We start from the raw sequence: 19,005 nt of genomic DNA on the forward strand, positions 1-19,005 counted from the left end.
ACTATCCCCAACTCGGATTACTTAGGCTTCGGTACTTTTTCTTTTGTTTGCAAGTTCGATTTCACACACCCTAGAGGTAATCCGGTTGTAAAGTCACTATCCCAACCCAGACTACATAGAACTGCGCTACTTTCATTCAGTTTCTAGCTCATTTTTTTTCTATTTTTTCATGATAAAAAATTCTAACAGTTTTAACTTATAACGGTGTTCCTTATACTCTTATTGGCGGTTTCAGTTTCCCATATCTCCCAGATGAAAACCCACTAGTAGACCGACAATTAAGGTATATTAACTCAAAGGGACTTAAAACCAAACTCGGGCCTATCCACATATCCCTAACTAGACACAAGCTCGATTTATTTTAAATCTCTTATTATTATTATTTGAACCCGAACAAAAATTCATCTTTTCTATCATTTTCCGCTTTTTATTTGCAAACTTCTTTATTCGAAAGACATTTTTCTAAGTTTTCAATTTTTTTTTGAATTTTTTTTTTCAATTTTAATTTTTTTTTTTGTATTTTTCATATTTATGACTCGATTATTTACATGTATCCCATCCCCACACTTAAAGATTGCATTGTTCCTAATGCAAGAACGGAAATACGACTCAACAAACTACCTAAAAACTAATAAAAACTGAAACTAAAAGCGAAAAAAATAAATAAATACAAAAATACAAGGGAAACGACTTAGCTGAATATGTGAGACTGTCAAAGTGCCAGTCGTTTCCACATAAGCCCTCCAATTCGAAACGCGCTCAGCAAACAACTCCTATTCTCGGACACGCGAACGAAAGCGGCTACTAACATCAACCTATCAGTCAACATCATAAACAAATTACCAAAACATCATAGTATATATATCATCAAGAGTACCAGTTCAAACACAACCCAAACCATCCTGCCCAACCAACCTGTTTAACGTGTATCAGTATAAGTACAAACCAACAAATGAGGATCAAAAACAACATAAAAGAAAAAATCAAACAAAAGATATAGTCGTCAGCTGCTGCTACTGCATCTTCATCTCCCCACACTAGTCTTCACCATGCTCGCTGGCACTCTCCTCACTACCCTCCTGTCGCCCACCTGCACCAGAGCTACCCTCACCAAATACACGGAATGGAGGATCCGGATCAAACCTCTCTCCAGCACCAGCCGAGCCACCCTGCTGTCTCGGCTGAAAGAAGTCTGGAATCCCCATGCTGTGCGTGCTCATCATGTACCTGAGAGCATCATCCTGCCTCTCCTGACCCAACTGAATCGACTGAATAAGATGCTCTAACCTGTCGAATCTCTGCTCCACATAGCCAGAGAGCGACTGCAAGGTGAGAGGCTCTGGTGGTGGCTGCCTGCGGGGGTACTGTTGTGCCGACAACTCATGTCGTTGTGGTGGCCGCTGTCAGTGAGTAGGGTCAATCTGAATCATCACATCCTCAGCTGGATGTCCCTCTGGCGGCTGCACCTACGGGCCCTGCCTAATCGGCTCCCAGCCGTAGAGCTCTGTATACGACACTATCCCACCTTGCTGCAACTCTTTAATCCCAAATGTCATCGTCTTGGGCCCCTCATGTAGAAATTGGGGGACATACTTGTCAAACACCCCCAAATTTTGTGCAATACGAGAAATTTAGGGGCCCATAGCCAACCCAGCCCGATGACCACCTCGACGTCCCCTGCTAAAAGAATCCGCTAACATCGTAGCTAAGTTTATCTCCCTGTTCTCTACCCGACACATGAGAATGAACAACTCGATCCAATTCGCCTTATTCTCCCCTGATTTCCGCCCCACCAATGTAGTCGACAGAATCTTCAAAACATACCTATAAACTGGGTTACGAACCGAGGTAATCAGGTTTGTAACTGTGAATGGGTGGTCGGAAATCGTCTTCCAAAAATTACGCAGCTCAGCCCCTCCAACACTGTGATCCCTATCAATCGAATATGCACCCCGTAGACTAGTCACAAATCCCGACTGCTTCACTTCCTCCTCAGTATAAAATCCCGACACAATGGCAAACCTCGCCATATTCATCTCAAAGACCTGCCTACCCAGACTAAAGGACACAGCTGTGTCATTATCAAATTTCCCTTCTTTGTGTCTCCATGTGCTGTGAAACTCCAGCACCAACTCCTCATACTGAGTCTGCGTATACTCTAATGCGTCGGTCAACTTTGGACCCAGGAGGTGCAAGACTACCTGCCTTGAACCTATTTCCTCCAACCAGGTCTAGTCTATCACCCTGTGCTGAAGCAAATCCGTATTCCTCAACTTATCATATTTCTTCCACTCAGATGTATTCGGCTCGAACTGCAGTATCGGGTGGTCGAGTCGATTAACTTTTTGTGTTGGGATGAACTCATGAGACCTTTGGTACCTAATTTTTATCAGCTTTGGATCATCAGCACCTATCTGAAGAATCGGGGTCTCCTGTGGAATCGGATCTTGCTGGGGTGTTGTCTGATCTGCACCCCTTTTTCGGGCCCTACCACTGCATGAACTGCTAGCCATGTCTGCAAAGCAGATATTTAACAAGACAAAACAAGCAAACAATCAATAATCTCAAACTATTTTTGGTATTTTTCATTTTTTTATTTTTTTGAATTTTTTGAAATTTTTTATATTTTTTTAATTTTTATAATTTTTTTCAAAAAAATTAGAATAGCCGTATAGCATTTCATTCGCGTCTAATTCTGAAAAAATAAAGTTGAAATAAAAACAAACGGGTTACCTTTTACAAATGCTAAGTGATAATTAAACTCGCCCGAATGGAGATTGAGTACGGGCGAGCCTAAATCACTTGTACGTGCAAGTAAACCCAAGACCTACTAAATACGACTCAATCTAGACTAAAAACAACTAAAAAGACCCTAACTGGGACTTACTTGGAATGTCATTTTCTTCGCAATTTCAGCTCTTCAATGGTACGATTCCTGCAAAATTACTCAAACACACGAACAAAGACACAAAAAATTACGAAAATTAACGGAAATACAAACGGTACAAACTCTACACTTGGGATTTCATCCCAAAGCGCTAAGTGGCGGCTTTTTATGGAATTTCGAGAGGAGCTTCCTCCATCTCGTTCTTGCCTATCGCTCCTCCAATGTAGTGTTTCAACCGGTGGCCATTCACCTTCCAACTTCGGCCATCCGACTCATCCATAATCTCCACCGCTCCGTACGGAAACACGTAATGAACCATATACGGTCCCGACCACTTCGACTTCAACTTCCCCGTAAACAACTTCAATCTTGAATTGTAGAGAAGTACTCTATCACCCTTGCTAAACTCTTTAACCTTTCTTAACTTCCTATCATGTGAAGCTTTCGTCTTCTCCTTAATTCCCAACGATCGAGCATAAGCCGCATCACCAAGCTCCTCAAGCTCATGGATTTGAAAGAAACGCTTCCTAGCGGCTTCGGTCATGTCAGCGTTAACGATTTTCAATGCTCAAAGTGCTCGGTGCTCTAGCTCTATGGGAAGGTGACAAGCTTTTCCATAGACGATCATAAATGGTGTAGTTCCTAAAGGCGTTTTGTAGGCGGTTCGAAACGCCCACAATGCATCGTCAAGCTTATCGGACCAATCCTTCCTATTCTTACCAACGGTTTTCTCTAGAATACATTTGATACCACAATTTGCATTCTCCACTTGACCACTCGTCTGTGGATGGTATGCGGTACACAAACGATGAGTGACTCCGTAGCGTGCAAGAAATTTTTCCATCAATGCATTGCAAAAGTGAGTGCCACGGTCACTAATTAAAGCTTTAGATGTACTGAAACGGGAAAAGAGTTTCTTAAGGAATTTCAAGACTACTCGGGCTTCATTTGTAGGGAGAGCTTGAGCCTCTACCCACTTAGACACGTAGTCAATTGCCACAAGTATATACCGGTTCCCTTTGGAGATGGGAAAGGGTCCCATGAAATCAATGCCCCAAACATCAAAAACCTACAATACTTGGATTGGGTTTTGACGCATCTCATCTTTGGCTGAGATGTTGCCGGTTCGTTGACAAGCATCACATGTTTTCACAAACTCAACGGCATCACGAAGTACGCTAGGCCAATAAAATCTACAATCAAACACCTTTTGAGCGGTGGCATATGCACCACGGTGTCCTCCCGTGAGGCCTTCATGCACATGCTTAAGGATATTCCAACCCTCCTCTCTCGACACGCACCGCCTAAGTATCCTATCTCCCCCTATTCTAAAGAGGAACGGATCATCCCACACATACTTTCTCGATTCACTAAGGAACTTCCTCCTTTGCTGTGTGGTCATTCCCCTCACAATATTGCCACTTGAAAGATAATTTGCTAAGTCACAAAACCAAGGTAATCCCTCTTTCTCGGCCTCTACAAACTCAATAGACTCGTGAGGCAATGTGTCTCTTATCTCCTCCTCACGAATCTCCTCTCTCCTAGGGTCCTCTAAACGTGATAGATGATCGGCTGTTACGTTTTCGGCCCTTTTCTTGTCTCTAATCTCGATATCAAACTCGCTAAGCAATAGAATCCACCTAATACGTCGGGGTTTGGCGTCTTTCTTTTGAAAAAGAAAACGCAACGCAGAATGGTCGGTGAAAACTATGGTCTTGGATAGCACGAGGTACGACCGGAATTTGTCGAAAGCAAAAACTACGGCTAAGAGTTCTTTCTCCGTGGTGGTGTAGTTCTCTTGAGCATCTTTCAACGTTTTGCTCGTATAGTATATGGGGTGGAAGTGCTTATCCTTTCTTTGTCCTAATACCGCTCCGACGGCATAGTCACTCGCATCGCACATGAGCTCAAATGGTAAGCTCCAGTCGGGCGAGATAAGAATAGGTGCACTCACAAGCTGTTCCTTCAAAAAGTTGAAGGCCTTAAGACACTCCTCGTCAAAGATGAAAGGAACATCTTTCTCTAGAAGATGGGTCATGGGGCGAGTGATTTTAGAGAAATCCCTAATGAAACGTCTATAAAAGCCCGCATGACCTAAAAAACTCTGAATTGACTTCACACTCGTGGGTGGAGGTAACCTACTAATGGTATCTATTTTCGCACGATCTACTTCAATACCATCCCTCGAAATCTTGTGTCCCAACACAATATCTTCCGTCACCATGAAGTGACACTTCTCCCAATTTAACATAAGCTTCGTCTCAAGCACCTCTTCAACATCCTCTCGAGATTCTTCAAACACTCATCAAAGGAGTTACCATATACCGAAAAATCATCCATGAAAACCTCCATGGAACTCTCAATCATATCCTGAAATATGGAAACCATGCACCGCTGAAAGGTAGCTGGAGTGTTACATAGCCCAAATGGCATGCGTCGGTACGCAAACGTGCCATAGGGGCATGTGAAGGTGGTCTTATCCTGATCCTCCGGGGCGATGGGGATCTGGAAGTACCCGGAAAACTCATTGAGAAAACAATAAAATTATTGACCTGCGAGATGCTCCAACATTTGATCGATGAAGGGCAATGGGAAATGGTCTTTTCGGGTGGCATCATTCAACTTTCGGTAGTCGATGCACATGCGCCAACCCGTGACCGTACGAGAAGGGATAAGCTCATTCTTCGAATTCATGACAACGGTCATCCCTCCCTTCTTAGGGACAACCTGAGTAGGACTCACCCACGGTGAATCTGAGATGGGATATATCATCCCGGCATCTAGGAGTTTTGGAACCTCCTTCTTCACAACATCTTGCATATTGGGGTTGAGCCGCCTTTGGGGTTGCACCACCGATTTGTAATCATCCTCCATGAGTATCCGGTGGGTGCAATAAGAAGGGCTTATGCCTTTGATGTCGGACAACCTCCATGCAATGGCCTCCTTGTTGGCCTTCAACACCTCCAACAACCTCAACTTCTCTTCTTCCTCCAAACTTGAACCTTGAGGAGATGATAACGGGTAGCTCAGAACCCTCCCCTAGAAAAGCATACTCTAAATGAGATGGAAGTACCTTAAGCTCTAATGGTGGGGGTTGGGTGGTGACATCACTAACGGCTAATACTTCGGGAATCAAAGCAATCCCCTCATCTTCAACTTCATCCACCAACTTCGACTCCTCTTCTACTCTCTCTCCTCCTACTAAGTCGGTACCAGTAATATACTCTAAACAATGGTCAACGCATGAGATGAACGAGTTCAAGAAATATACGGAATGACAAGGACCACTATAGTCATCGGAACCACTCGAGTGGTTCATGGAACGATCTATCTCAAAGGTGACTCTCTCCTCACCGACCCTAAGTGTTATTTTACCATCGTAAACATCTATAAGTGCTTTAGCGGTACGCAAGAATGGACGACCAGGTATGATAGGAACTCTCTCATCCGCTTCCATATCAAGAATGACGAAATCGGCGGGAAAAACAAACTTGTTGACCTTAACAAGCAAATTCTCAACTATACCCCTCGGGTATTTCACGGACCGATCGGCTAAGGATAATGTCATACGGGTAGGTAAAAGCTCGCCTAAGTCTAGCTTCTCGTAGAGAGAAAAGGGCATCAAATTGATGCTAGCACCTAGGTCGGCTAAGGCTCGAGTATTGGTATTACTACCGAATACACATGGAATAGTAAAAATACCGGGATCGGTAAGCTTCTCCGGAAGCTTATTTAGAACAACTGCTGAACACCCTCCATTTAACGGGACATTCGACAACTCCCCTAACTTCTCCTTGTTCCTAAGAAGGTCCTTTAAGAATTTCGTGTATTTAGGCATGGATTGAAGTGCCACGATGAAAGGTAAATTAATCTTCAATTGCTTGAAGATACCTAAGAACTGCCCCTATTCCTTGGAGTACTTTTGGTTCCTAAGACGTGTAGGAAAAGGGACACGCGAATGGTCTATGATTGGGGAAGGTCTAACGTATACGGGTGGTTTCTCTATTTTCTTCTCACCTTGGACTCACCGGGCTGTGCGGTACTTGCTGGGCTTAGCCTCGATTGCACTTTTCCAGGAGCCTCCATATCGATTTCTTCATCTATAATATCCTCATCTTCCTCTACTACCCTCTCTTCAACTCTCGGGTTCCCTACGGTTTTGCCACTACGAGTGGTAATGGCTTTAGCATGGGCGTTAGGGTTTGGTTGGGTGTTGCCCGCAAACTGACTAGGTAATCTCTCCTCTAGTTTCCTAGACATGTCACCTACGACCCTTTGAAGGTCTTGGAAAGAGGCTTGGTGGTTCTTAAGCATAAGGTCGTGTTCGGTAAGGATCTTTTGGGTGGTTTGTTCCTTAGCACTTAATTGGCTCATCATTGCCTCCATTCTCTCAAGGCTACCCCCTAGATCATAACTTGGACCCTGAACTGGTTGAACCTGACTACTTGACCCCCACTCCTTGACCTGCCCATTGAACCCCTTATTGAACTGCCCATTTGAACCCTCACCCAAGAATGAACCTTGACCCCTATTTGGATTTTGAGATATTTGAAAACTAGGAGGGCCATTTGAGCGAAAATTATAATTATTATTAAAATTGTTATTATTACTTCACCACCCGAATTAAAATTACTATTACCAAACCCACTAGGTAGACCTCTACCTAAACCCCCTCCCACGAAATCAACTAGCTCCTCACCAACTAACAATGGACACGCATTCGGATCGTAACCCCCTCGGCAAAACTCACACTTATCTACCGTTGCCTTAATCTCCTTGAGCTCTCTAGTCACGTTTTCCAATACAACGGCAATACTAGGATCCATAGTGATATGGTTCACCCCTCGGGCGGGTGCACTAGTAGTGGTATTTGAATTGCCACTTTGATACCGGTGATCGGCTCGCGACTGAGATTGAGATTGGGCAAATGCCTTGAAACGCTCTAAACACTCGGCAATAGTAAGAATACCTATCATATGACCCCCCGCATTCACAAAGGGCCCAATCGGAAAGACCATGTTGGGAGCAGCGAGCACAAAGGTTTTGGAATCGCTCCCAAGCAAGGTAATAAGGCTCGTCGGGCTCCATGCGGAAGGAATGAATTTGGTCACGAAGACGTGAGGCTTTAGCGGGCGGGAAATAATTGTTCAAAAAGGCTTGACGAAGGCCTGCCCAAGTGGTAAAAGTACTGGTTGGTTGAGAGTCCAACCAAGTAGCCGCACGGCCGGCTAGTGAAAAGGGAAAAAGCTGCAAGTAGGTAGCATCTTTTGGGGCTCCGTGAAGGCTAAAAGTAGCAAGTATACGAGAGAAACGGTTTATGTGAGCTGGGGCGTCCTCGTCCTCGCGGCCGTGGAACTGGATGCTATTGGTGATGGCTTGCATGGTATAAGATGGAATCTGCCATGAGTTTTCGCTAACTATTGGTGGAACGGTGATGGGTGAAGCAAGACCGGTGAAATTTTGGGTGGCTTGTTGATGGACAGTCTGTCTTGCGTTGGCCATGTGTTCTAAGTTTATGTTTTCTGTGGCGCTAGAGGTGCTAGAAGTGGGACTATCGGGTGGGGAAACCTTAGGTGATGTTTTAGGTGATTGAGGTGGGGTGGGTAACGGAGTGGAATCGAAATTAGGAAATTGAGAAGAGGATGAAATACTAACCTGCGGGCCTTGACCCAATCGAGATGATGACTCTGTGACTGGCGGCTTCGGCGGTCCGTGCGAGCGCAGATGTGGCATCCACTACAAGCAAAAACCTAAATATGAGAATAGCAAGCACTAGTCACTAAGACTCAAAATAAAAATAAAAATAAAAATAAAAATAAAAGACTCAAAACAAAACAAAACACGTAGCACGTATATGTCAATAAAGTCTATCAAATATGAACGCGATTGCCAAGAGTCCCCGGCAACGGCGCCAAAAACTTGATGTGTGCTAAACAGACTATAAAAACTAACTAAATTTGACTCTCTAAGCTAGACACTAAAAAGCTTTAAATCTAGACTCGACCTAAACCACACAATCGGCAAGTGTACCGATCACTGTAGTATAACCTAAGGAAGTCCGGATATCGAACCACGAGACTCTATAAATCAGGTTATTTAGACTCTAACAGACACTGACAGACACGTCTAGAACTTGTTTAATTTTTTTTTTTTGGGGGGGGGGGTTACTGAAATCTAAGGAAATCTATTTAAACTAATTATTAAACTAATTAAACTAGAACGAACTAAGCTAATACGAAATAAGGCGAAGACTTTTTCTTATATAATGAACGAGACCACCTAGACTAGAATCCTGGATTGATTTTAAAGAATTACCGATTAAGTTAACTGCATGATTTATGGAACCGGGATCTTATGATACTAAACCTATTAAGACACCAACTAAGCCCCTCAACCCTTCTCGAGGTGAAACTTATGGCGCTACCTAGGCTGTTAATCCTACCGGTTGTTAGACTTCCTTCTAGATGTCTAATTATTGTGTAAGTACCCTAATATTGACCTACTCTTTTCTAATTATAGATCTAGGGTAGTTTAGGTTTCTTAACTTGACTTGATAGACTAATAAACCGACGAGGCAACTAAGGCACGACTTTTTTCAAAGATTGTCTAAAGCAATTCACCGGGTAAGACCTATCAATAGCCCCACACCTTCCAGCTATAAGGACTAGTAGAATACTAAAATCTAGCAAATCACTAACAATTACTTCTAGGGGTTATTGGCCAATTCTCCCTAAAGGTCAAAAACACACAGTCAAAGACCTAGCATGAACCTATCCCGTAGCAGACAACCACCAAGATTCATACGAAGCAATTTATAATAATAAACCAAATTAAAGTACGCATGCACATCAAATCAATAGACCAAACCTTTTACTATACACAATCAACCCATAATATACACGCAATTAACGAAAAAGGTTAAAACTTTATATCAATCCATTCATCATAGTCTAGGTGGCTTAAAAATTTAGCCGAGCATGTTAAAAAAGAAAACAAATCAAAGATGTTCAAGTAAGAATTTATGACAACGAGTTTCAAGAAAGAAATCAACAAAACAAGGAATTGGAAAACCCGAGCAAGTCTTCAATTCTTCGTCCCGAACTCGTACCGATGATTCCTATGCTTCAAAACCTTAAAAATTGCTCAAAGTATGCTCCCAAAATCGCCTTTGATTGCCTTAATTCGCCGTTAGGGTTTTGATAATGATATCTTGGTTTTTATACTTAACCCTAGCTGCTTAACGAAGAATTACCGTAATTTAACCCCGTCGCGTTGCGCGACGGGTATGCTGCATTGAGGTCGCGTAGCGCGACGGCATAAACTTCCAGAAATTATTATTTTAGTGGTGGCGGCACGCGATGAGAATGACATGTAGCCGTGGCGTAGCGCGACGGCGCATTTTTCATAGAATGGTGCGTATATTTCCCAGATTCATAGTCCCAAAACTTCAGAATTTTTTTCTAACTCTTTTAAACTTGTTTCCCAGCCTCTAACACTTCAGTTTTTCAACGTTTTTAGCACAAACGACCTGGAAACACAAGATTTCATCAAAGTATGCACATTCTAACGAAAACAGAACTAAATATAACGGAAAACTATACAAACTATACACAAATAAGAGATGTATTTTGCAATACATCAATAAGTCTCTAAAAACTCACTAAGAGATAAATATCTTAATCGTTAATCAGCGCTCACGCAAATTACAATAGAAAATTCTTTCACACGTTTCACACAGATACAAGACCTAAACTATATACTACAATTTAGCAAAGGGGTTAAAACAAAACTGCAACTTTGATCCGTTGATTAGATATATTTGATAACCGACTATTCATATATGAGCTTTGAATGTACGCTGAATGAAATCCAAATGAGTATAGAATATAGATTGATACAGACATGCACACTAAGAAACCCATTTCAGTGTTTGAGATATTTATCATCAAGTTTGATGCATGTGTCTTCAGCCTTTTATTTTCTAAGTAAATCAAGTTTGATTTTGTCAAATTTGGTATATCACGGATGATCACAAAGTTTTACTCAACACAAATGTTCAGAATCAAAATACACATAAGAAACTGAAGAATCTACCACTCAAATGCTCACAAATTGATCAACTCAATGATCTGTATAACTCTCAAGACTCACACTAATCTAACAGACTCAAACAAAACAAAGTGATCAACATTATCAAAGAGCCCCAAAATCGTTTCAAAGTGAAACCCTAAGAGAGAGAATGAGACGTTTGTGTGTGTGTGTGTGAAACTTACTGAATGATACATAAACACACAAAATATCTTTTATATAGACAACCTGCGTGACCCGGATGATTCCACAAACCCTGATGGGCATTCTCTTCGCAGCTACTTAAGCGAATTCACAGCTCTGGTCCAACTTTGCTTGACCACGAGCCTATCTAATCACTTGTCAATGAGCCAACTGATCAACACCTAGGGGAGGGCCTGCCACAACGTGAACTTAGTCCATGGATGCGTTGGTTTGGCCCACCATCCCTAGGCCCACCTACATAAAACACAAAAAAACAAATAAAAGTAAAATATACAAAAGAAATTGTAACAAACTTTATATTGTTTTTTCCTATTGAATTGAAATGAGATTGTAACATTTTAACGCCCCCCACAATTCAATAGCCAAATACATCATACATGCTAAGTTTTTTACACAATTCAACATGTTGTGTTATTAACAATCCCTTTGTAAAAATGTGAGCTAGCTGACCATGTGATTTAACACCAACAGCTTATTTAACCTCATCCAGTATTTTCTCTTAAGAAAAACAAGTCCAACTCAAAATGCTTTGTTCTTTTATGGAAAGCTGGGCTTGTTGCTATAGCCAAGACAACATATTACCACAACACAAAGGTACAGGTAATTTCACTTTTACTTGTAATTCTTTAAGAACATATATAAGCCATATAGTTTCACAAGTAGCAGCAGACATTGCCATGTACTTAGCTAAATCTGAGGATCTGGAAATAGTGATATGTTTCTTGCTTTTCCAAGAAACCATAGTCTTCCCCAGAAAAACACAAAAGTCTGTAATAGATTTTATAAAATCAAGGCACTTGCCCCAAACAAGATCAGCAAAGACTTTTAATTCAAATGAATTACTCTTGTTAATCAATAATCCTTTTCCAGAAGTCTGCATTAAATACCTAAGTAGTATTAGGGCAATTTTTAAGTGACCAGAATTTGGCTTGTGCATATACTGACTTAGATAGTACACTAAGTATGATATATCAGGTTTGGTATGTGTTAAATAAACCAGTGAACATAATAAATCAGTTTACCTAATAATTTTTTATACCCAGTTTACCTAATAATATTTTGACTATATAACAAGGTGACAACATGATGTTTTTCTATAGGATTACTAACAGGTTTGCATGCAGTCAAGCCATACTCTGCTATTAATTCTAAACAATACTTTCTTTGAGACATACACATCCCATCATCACATTTAATTACCTCAATGCCTAGAAAATGCTTTAATGTTCTTAAGTCTTACATTAAAAACTTATTTTTTAAGAACTCTTTGACATTATTAATCTCAATAACACTATTGCGTGTTACAACAATATCATCAACATATACAAGTAACACAACAAATATGTCATTTTGAGTCTTAAGAAATATGGAATAATCACATTACTTTGATTAAAACCTGATGTATAAGAATTTATACATCTTTTAAACGTCAAATACGCCCCGTTTATGCGAAAACTCTTTGTATTTTCATTGATTTTGGTACTTATTTGAGTTGTTTGTGAAAATACAGGTCCGGGCTTCGGCCCGGTGATGAAACGGAAGCTTTTGGAGCAAAATAGAGCTAAAATGGTGCATTCCAGCAAACTGCCAGATATGGCACTACCGTGCCAAACAGTGGCACGACCGTGCCAAGCCTCCCGACGTCGGCACTCTCGATCAGCACTAGCACCCAGCAGCCAAATCTTCAAAATCAAGGGAAGCACGACCGTGCCAACCAGTGGCACGACCGTGCCAAGTCAATCTTAGCCTCTGATCAGCTTGTTTCCGAGAACGAGATGACTGTTACCGAGCACTGCCGGCTCGCACGTCCAGAGGATCTCCGAGCACGGTCGTGCGACCTCGGGAACATTTGAGCGCGATTTTTCCGAAAATGGTAGCTTGCTTGGTCAACACTCAAGAAAGTGGCTCTGACACTTGCCAAGCACGACCGTGCCAAAAGGTGGCATGGTAGTGCCAAACGCCCATCAGTTTAAATACGAGTTTCTAGCTCATTTGCAAGGGAGTTGGAGCATTTTGGTGACTTTTTCTCTCAAGAATCTGGTCTTGGAAGCTTGTTGGAGCCAAGAAGGAGCCTTGAAGAGGATTAAACCACTTGAAGATCTACTCAAACACCATTTAATTCTTGTCTTTAACTTGGTTAGCTTACTACATTATGAACAATTTATGTTTATTTATGCTTGATTTGGTAGTTATGAGCCTTGTAGGCTAAACATTTGCGTTGTCTAAACTATGTTGAAGCTTATGAACATGTGATAATATGGAAGTAGATGTGATGATCGTTCTTGTTAATCTTCATGTTGTCATTTGATTTTGTTCTTGGAGTTCATATGCATGCTTAAAGTTCTTGTTCTTGAATGTTTGCTCATAAGTATTTACATGTTGTGTTGGAAAGCCCATGTAGAGATTATGATTATTGAATCTTGTTAACTTGTTAGTATGATTCATAGCATGAAACTAGGAATGGTGAGTGCTAATATGATATGAACAATGATTTGAGCTTGTGTGTGAATTCTTGCATCTAGATTTGGAAAGATCAAAAGTATGTTTATATGAATTCTATAGTTTGTGTTCATGTTTGGTTGATGATTTAGGCCAAGGTTGTTAGCTAGCATGACCATGCTTGTGGTTCATATCAAGAACATAGTGATAGTGCCAACTACTTAAAACCAAGTTAGGGTGATTAGTGTGTTTCTCATATTAGTTTTCCCTAATTTGTAGAGTTAGGAGTTTTGACAAATGAATAACTCATCATCAAAGATTAACATCAACTTAGCAAGTGAGCTTAAAGGAATAATTTTTAGGTGATTAGAATGTTAATTCATTTTTAATTTTCCTAAGAATTATAAACTAGGAAGCCTTGATTGGGGACTTAGTTAAAATTGGAGCTTGCATCATCATAATCCCTTCCTCTTTGTTGTCACATGTGAATAAGTGGATACTTAGTTTAGCAACCTTTCTTAGTTATTGTTATTTGTTAGAAATTTTAGTAGTCTATTTATTTTGCATGATAAGTTAGAAAAACCAATCCAATCATTTGAAAAGGCTTTGAAGTAACAAAGGTTTAGTATCGAGACACCGCATCCACGGATTGATATCCGGTTCTTACCGATTAGCTATATTACCACCCGACGGGTACACTTGCCCTTTGTGTGTGTAGTTAGTTTCTAGGTGAAAAACCATTTTAAAACTAAATTTGTGTGAAGAAAAACTCAATTAAAAATATATATAATTCACGCACATCAAGTTTTTGGCGCCGTTGCCGGGGATGCGGTCTTCTTGAAAACGATTCGAGTTACTTATTTAGCCATTGTGAAAAGTGTACAAAGTTTTTGTCTACTTGTTTTATTTGCCTTTGCTTGATTATTTGAAAAAAAAAATGATTATTTGCTAGTTGTTTTTATTTTTTGGTATATATTTTTGTGCATTGTGCTCCTTATTCCCTACAGGTCGTGCATGTCCTCAACCCCTGCTACTGATATCGTTGAGCCTTCAGCGGAGCCGGAGCGTGATCTTCACCGGAGACTGCGGGAGCGGTTTCGCGTGGTAGCCGAGGCGATTGATACAGACGCAGCGGACGACGACACCTTCTACGAGGTTCGGGTAGACATGGCGGACGCGGAAGAGAATAGGATCTTGAATGAAATTGGAAAACCGTCACTCGATGGTTTGCCTGCGAGCATCAATGCACCGACAATCGACAATAATAATTTCGAGATCAAGGCTGGCACCATATCGATGTTGCAGAATGCGGTGCAGTTTTATGGCAAGGATCACGAGGATCCTAGTGTTCACATCGCGGGGTTTCTAGAGGTTTGTGCCACATTTAGGATTCGTGATGCATCAACGGATGCTATCCGCCTTCGGCTCTTTCCGTTTTCCTTACGGGATGGAGCCAAGGAGTGGCTTCTTTCACTTCCAGCTGGATCTATCACTACGTGGAATCAATTAGCTGAGAAGTTCCTTCAGAAATATTTCCCTCCAGAGAAAACTGTTCGGTTGAGAACCAAGATTCTGAACTTTCGTCAGGACGAGGACGAGTCCCTATACGAGGCATGGGAGCGTTTCAAAGAGCTTATGAGAAAGGTCCCACATCACGGGTTGCCCAAGTGGCAACAGTGTCAGATCTTCTACCATGGTTTGGACAGTCAGGGACAGATGATGATTGATACATACTCGGGTGGTGATATCGGCACGAAAAATGCCACCGAGGCATTTGAGATTCTTGAAAAGTGTGCCGCGAAAAACCGGACGCAACAGCCCCCGAGGGGAAAGAGTTCTCGGCAGGGAGTTCATCATGTGGACGACTACACAGCCATGACAGCACGTATGGATGCCTTGTCTTCGAAATTTGATCGAGTGATGGAAATGCACTCGAGAGGTTCTTCGAGTGGGGGAGCATATCAGGTAGGTGATTTTCCGACGGGAGAGATGTCACACGAGCATGTTGATTTCATGGGAAACCAATACCGTCCTCAAAACAATCCCTACAGCAATACTTATAATCCGGGGTGGAAGAATCATCCAAACTTTAGTTGGAAGCCCGATGCTTCTAACCAGCATCCACCCGGATTCGCTCCACGTCCCACAGCTCCGACCCATGGAGCATATGGTCCACCTCGTCCTCAGCAGCCGCCTCCTTCTAGTGATCCTAGTGTACATGATATGCTTAGTCAAATCTTAGCTGGTCAAAACACTCAAAAAGCGGAGAATGAGAAGCGTTTTAGGGAGTATGACGGTCGTTTCACGAGGCACGAGGGTGAGTTGAGAAGCCAAAAGGCTTCCATGCAGGCCATTGAGAACCAAGTTGGCCAGATTGCCAAGATGTTGTCTGAGAGACAACAGGGGGGCCTTCCGAGCAACACAGAGCCAAATCCAAATGCTACAGCAAAGGCCATCACGTTGAGAAGCGGCAAGACCGCTCAAGCCATCCCTCCGGCTGTTTCAGAAAAGCCAGTTGATGACGAGGAGGTTGATGAGGAGATTGAGGCTGAGTCTCCGGGTGAGGTGCAACAGAGGCGAGTCCCAGCAAGTACCGCACGACCCAAGGAGCCAGTGAGAGAGTATGTCCCTCCCGTTCCATATCCGGGGAGGTTGAAAAAGCAGAAAATGGAAGAACACTATGGTAAATTCCTCGAGCTTTTTAAGCAACTTCATATTAATTTACCATTTGTCGAGGCACTTGCTCAAATGCCTAAGTATGCCAAGTTTCTGAAGGATATCCTATCCAACAAAAAGAAACTTGAGGAGCTTTCGCAGGTGACCTTGAATGAGGAGTGTTCAGCGGTTCTTCAGAACAAACTACCGAAGAAGATGAATGATCCTGGGAGTTTCACTATCCCGTGTTTGATCGGTAGTTTGTCGGTCAGCAATGCGTTGGCTGATCTTGGAGCTAGCATAAACCTCATGCCATATGCGGTTTTTGCTAAGCTAGACTTGGGAGAGCCCAAGCCGACTCGTATGAGCATTCAGCTAGCCGACCGTTCAGTGAAGTACCCTCGAGGCATAGTTGAGAATATGCTGGTGAAAATCGACAAGTTTGTCTTTCCTGTCGATTTCGTGATTCTGGACATGGATGAGGATAAAAACGTTCCCCTTATCTTAGGTCGCCCATTCCTAGCCACTGCGAGAGCCTTGATTGATGTCTGCACTGGTAGACTTACTCTCAGAGTTGATGATGAGGAGGTTACCTTTGATATAGGGAAATCCATGCAACACTCACAGAGTCAGGATGATACACTCTACTTCATTGAGACTATCGATACTTATGTGAGTGATCATCTTCATGCTACATTCGAGGAGGATGTTATGGACACACAGCTGCTTGGAGGGGAGACTTTTGGTTCACCTAGTGTGGACCGAATGGTTGAGGAGGTGACCTGTCTGATAGGTCACGCATCTCCCCCGTGTCCCGAGGTATTTGAGGTTGTGGATCGCGTGACTGAGCCTAAAGCACGCCCTTCTATTGAGGATCCACCTTCGGTTGAGCTTAAGGAGCTCCCAGATCATTTGGAGTATGCTTTCTTGGAGGGTGAGACTCATCTGCCCGTTATCATTTCTGCTGGGTTGTCGAAGGAAGAAAAGGATCGATTGCTTGAAGTCCTGAAGCAGCACAAGAAGGCGATTGCTTGGAAGATTATGGATATAAAAGGGATCAATCCATCCTTTTGTACCCATAAGATCTTGATGGAGGAGGACTTTAGACCTGTAGTACAGCATCAGAGGCGTTTGAACCCCAACATGCAGGAGGTTGTGAAGAAAGAGGTCATCAAACTACTTGATGCAGGTTTGATATACCCGATCTCTGATTCACCGTGGGTTAGCCCTGTACATGTAGTCCCGAAGAAAGGAGGCATGACAGTGGTGACCAATGAGAAAAACGAGTTGATTCCTACTCGTACTGTCACCGGATGGAGAGTTTGCATTGACTACCGCAAACTCAATGATGCCACAAGGAAGGATCATTTCCCACTCCCTTTCATTGATCAGATGTTGGAGAGGTTGTCGGGAAGGATGTACTACTGCTTCCTTGATGGTTTTTCAGGATATTTTCAGATTCCCATCTCTCCTGAGGATCAGGAGAAGACGACATTCACATGTCCCTATGGCACATTCGCCTACCGGCGGATGCCCTTTGGACTGTGCAATGCCCCGGCCACATTTCAGAGATGTATGGTGGCCATTTTTCACGACATGATCGAGGACTCCATGGAGGTTTTCATGGATGATTTTTCTGTGTTTGGAAGTTCTTTTGATCAGTGTCTCGGGAATCTGAAAAGGATGTTGGCTAGATGTGAAGAAGCCAACCTTGTATTAAACTGGGAGAAATGCCACTTCATGGTAAAGGAGGGCATTGTGCTTGGGCACAAGATTTCACAGGCGGGGCTCGAGGTTGACCGAGCCAAAGTCGAGACTATTTCAAAGCTCCCGCCTCCCACATCCGTGAAATCTATTAGGAGTTTTCTGGGTCATGCAGGTTTCTACCGGCGATTCATAAAGGATTTTTCCCAAATCGCCCGTCCCATGACTCAGCTCCTCGAGAAGGATGCCCAGTTTGTTTTCTCCGATGAATGCCTTCGGGCATTTGAGTTGTTGAAGGAGAAGTTAGTGAATGCCCCGATCATGGTTGCTCCCGACTGGGAGCTGCCATTTGAGTTGATGTGTGATGCGAGTGATTTCGCAGTCGGGGCTGTCTTGGGTCAAAGGAAAGATAAACACTTTCACCCGATTTACTATGCGAGCAAGACCTTGAATGACGCTCAGGAGCACTACACCACGACAGAGAAAGAGCTCCTAGCTGTGGTCTTTGCTTTCGATAAGTTTCGGTCATATCTTGTCCTTTCCAAGACCATTGTGTACACGGATCATGCAGCTCTTCGGTATCTTTTTAGCAAGCAAGATGCTAAACCGAGACTGATACGTTGGATTTTGCTGCTGCAAGAGTTTGACATCGAAATCCGTGATAAAAAAAGGGGCTGAGAATTTAGCAGCCGATCATCTGTCTCGACTTGAGCATTCCGAGGAAAAGGAAACTCGTGGGCCTAGCATCAATGACAATTTCCCCCACGAGTTCCTCATGAGGATCGAGACTAATGATGATTCCCCATGGTTTGCTGACTTTGCAAACTACTTAGCTAGTGGCATCCTGATCAAGGGGATGACCCACCAGCAGAAGCGAAAGTTTTTTGCGGATGTCAAGCATTACTTCTGGGATGACCCTTACTTATTTAGGGTAGGAGCGGATCGGATGATCCGGCGATGCGTGTATGGTGACGAGGCGAGGGACATTTTACGCCACTGTCACGAGGGACCCACGGGAGGCCACCACG

At 42.7% G+C, this 19,005-nt stretch overlaps 1 protein-coding gene and 1 pseudogene across 1 annotated transcript; one reads left to right on the top strand and one right to left on the bottom strand.

Annotated features, from left to right (window-relative positions):
- Positions 1 to 5,750: 5,750 nt before the first annotated feature.
- LOC110919778 lies at positions 5,751 to 6,725 on the bottom strand. Its single transcript, XM_022164035.1, has one exon. It carries the CDS (start codon positions 6,723 to 6,725, stop codon positions 5,751 to 5,753), a length of 975 nt encoding a protein of 324 aa, XP_022019727.1.
- Positions 6,726 to 14,632: 7,907 nt separating this feature from the next.
- Positions 14,633 to 19,005, top strand: part of LOC118488258 — a 58,921-nt pseudogene continuing 54,548 nt past the window's right edge.

This window comes from Helianthus annuus, chromosome 16 (assembly GCF_002127325.2).
Source record: "Helianthus annuus cultivar XRQ/B chromosome 16, HanXRQr2.0-SUNRISE, whole genome shotgun sequence".
Lineage (NCBI taxonomy): Eukaryota > Viridiplantae > Streptophyta > Magnoliopsida > Asterales > Asteraceae > Helianthus > Helianthus annuus.